The 2554-nt window shown below is 67.5% G+C and overlaps 1 protein-coding gene across 1 annotated transcript in view; it reads left to right on the plus strand.

Annotated features, from left to right (window-relative positions):
• The window catches only part of PIPOX (pipecolic acid and sarcosine oxidase), a 7769-nt gene extending 5993 nt beyond the window's left edge, over positions 1-1776 (plus strand). The window contains exons 2-7 of the mRNA XM_009278314.1: positions 462-620; positions 700-882; positions 945-1097; positions 1167-1325; positions 1476-1551; positions 1646-1776. Of these exons, the coding sequence (XP_009276589.1) occupies positions 462-620; positions 700-882; positions 945-1097; positions 1167-1325; positions 1476-1551; positions 1646-1776 (861 nt within the window). The remainder of the gene's footprint in view (positions 1-461; positions 621-699; positions 883-944; positions 1098-1166; positions 1326-1475; positions 1552-1645) is intronic.
• The last annotated feature ends 778 nt before the right edge of the window (positions 1777-2554 follow it).

The raw sequence follows: 2554 nt of genomic DNA on the forward strand, positions 1-2554 counted from the left end.
CCGTCGGGGGCGGGGGGGGGCGGGCCCTCCGCTGCTCCGTCAGGGCGCAGTGCTGGGCAGGATGAGGCCACCCCAGCCCCACGCAGCGGGGAGGCAGTCGCTGTCTCTGGGTAATTTATGGAGCTCTGTAAAGAAAGCTCCATTAAGGAAATGAGCATCTAAATGATCCCCCGCTGCCGGGGTCAGGGCAGATGGCGCTTGCTGTATTTGGGGGGGCGAGCATGATGCTGGCATCCAGACCTTCCCCGTGCATCACCCCGTGCACCCTTGCCCAGCATCCCACCAGGGCTCAGCACATCCCAAGTGTCACCGATGCTGCTGCACCTCGGTTTCCCCCAGGGGCAAAGCAAGGCGGGGGGGGCTGCGTGGGGAGGGGGCGAGGGGAGAGCTGATGTGGCTGCCGGGGCCCAGGCGGGCGGGGGCGGGGGTGCTGGGGGCCGGGGGGCACCCGGCACCTGGAGCTGGAGGGCTGCCGGCGCAGCCTGGGTACCGACCAGGTCCTCGACGCCACGGTGCTGGCCCGGCGCTTCCCTGGCCTTCGGCTCCATGCCGGCGAGGGGGCCGTGTGGGACGGCACCGGTGGGGTGCTCTTCGCCGACCGGGCGCTGCGAGCGGTGCAGGTGGGTGCTACCAAGGGTACGGAATGGGGGTCCCCCAGCTCCATCCCCGCAGCCACCTCCCATCACCATCCCCACCCAGGACGTCTTTCGCCGGCACGGGGGCACCCTGCGGGACGGGGAGAAGGTGCTGCGCATTGAACCCGGGGCTGTGCTCACTGTCACCACCACCGCTGGGGTGTACCGAGCCCCCCGGCTCATCATTGCGGCCGGAGCCTGGACCGGTGCCCTCGTGGCACCCCTGGGTCTCCACCTGCCACTGCAGGTAAGGGTCGGCGGCACCGCGGGGCGGCCCGGCCGCGGCCAGGGCTAACCCAGTGACCCCAGCCCCTGCGCATCAACGTCTGCTACTGGAGGGAGAAGGAGCCGGGGAGCCCCAGCGCGGGCAGAGCCAGTCCCTGCTTCATGGCCCTGGGGCTGAGCCGAGCCCCCCACGGCGTCTACGGGCTGCCCGCCCTCGAGTACCCGGGGCTGGTCAAGGTGAGCGGGGCATGGTGGCGGTGGCAGGGGGATGCCCTCGGCAGCACCCCCTGACCGGCTGCCCCCCAGGTGTGCTACCACCATGGCAGCCCCACTGATCCTGAGGAGCGGGACCGGCTCCCCCCGGGCACCCCCCACCCCGATGTTGCCCTCCTGAGCAGCTTCATCAGCAGCTACCTGCCCGGGCTGGAGCCCCGGCCAGCCGTGGTGGAGACATGCCTCTACACGGTGAGACCCCCCTCAGGAGCGGGACCCAGGTGTCCGGGGTCCCAACCCCTCCCCCACGCCAAGGTGGACCTTGCCATCCCTTCCACCCCCCAACCTTGGGTCCAGGAGAGGACCCTGGACCCCACAACCCTCACGCCGTGGCTCCCCCAGAACACCCCGGATGAAGACTTCATCCTGGACCGGCACCCCAAGTTCAGCAACATCATCATCGGGGCTGGTTTCTCAGGTAGGCGAGGGCACCCGGCCCCCCCGGGCACCCCAGAGCTGGCCGGGGCCGTGGGGGTGGCTGTGCCCCCCACATCCCCCGCTCCTTCCCACAGGCCATGGGTTCAAGCTGGCGCCAGTGGTGGGGAAGCTGCTGTGTGAGCTGAGCCTGGGCGAGGAGCCATCCCACAGCACGGCCCCCTTCACCATCACCCGCTTCCCTGGCGTGCTCCGGGCTGCACTGTAGGTGCAGGGCCCCGGCCGTGCCTGCACGGCATCACACTGGCCTGCAGCTGTGTCTCTGCATCCCGGTGTCCTCAGACCCCAGTGTGCTGGCATCCCCGCATCCCTGCATCCCCACGTATCTCCATCTCCCTGCATCCTGGTGTCCCAATATGCTGCACCCCAGCACCCCTCCACCCCCACACCCCAGCTACCCTGCATCCCCACGTCCCCATACTCCACCATCTCAGCACTCAGCATCCTGGCACCCCTCCGTCCCGGCAGCCCTCCATCTGTGCACCCCAGCACCCCTGCATCCCCACATCCCAGCACCCTGGCATCTCCATACCCCTGCATCCCTGCTACCTGCATCCCAGCACCCCTCCATCCCTGCATCCCACATCCCAGCTACCCCTGCATCCCAGCATCCCCACATCCCAGCATCCCCATATCCTTGCATCCCGGCATCCCCCATGCCGCGCGGGGCCAAGCCGTCTCTACCGAGCTCCCGCTCCCCGGAAACGAATTAAGGAGCTTTGTCAGCCTCATGAAGATGGAGCTGGAACAGCGTGGAGAGACACACTCGCTTAGGAGTCAAGTTAAATGTTTTAATGTTAAATGTGCCATTTTATTATCATTAGATCGCTCCCACTTAATGAAAGCGCATTAGCGCAGCGTGGCTTTATGGCAGCGAGCGCTGAGCTTGGCCCATTTGTTTCCAAGAGATGGTGGGGAAAGGGCTCAAATGCCCTGGTTTGCCGGGGTCCCAGGGGTGCGGGGGGTCCTGGGGGTGCAGGGGGTCC

The sequence above is a fragment of the Aptenodytes forsteri genome, unplaced genomic scaffold (assembly GCF_000699145.1).
Source record: "Aptenodytes forsteri isolate BGI_AS27 unplaced genomic scaffold, ASM69914v1 Scaffold66, whole genome shotgun sequence".
NCBI classification, from domain to species: domain Eukaryota; kingdom Metazoa; phylum Chordata; class Aves; order Sphenisciformes; family Spheniscidae; genus Aptenodytes; species Aptenodytes forsteri.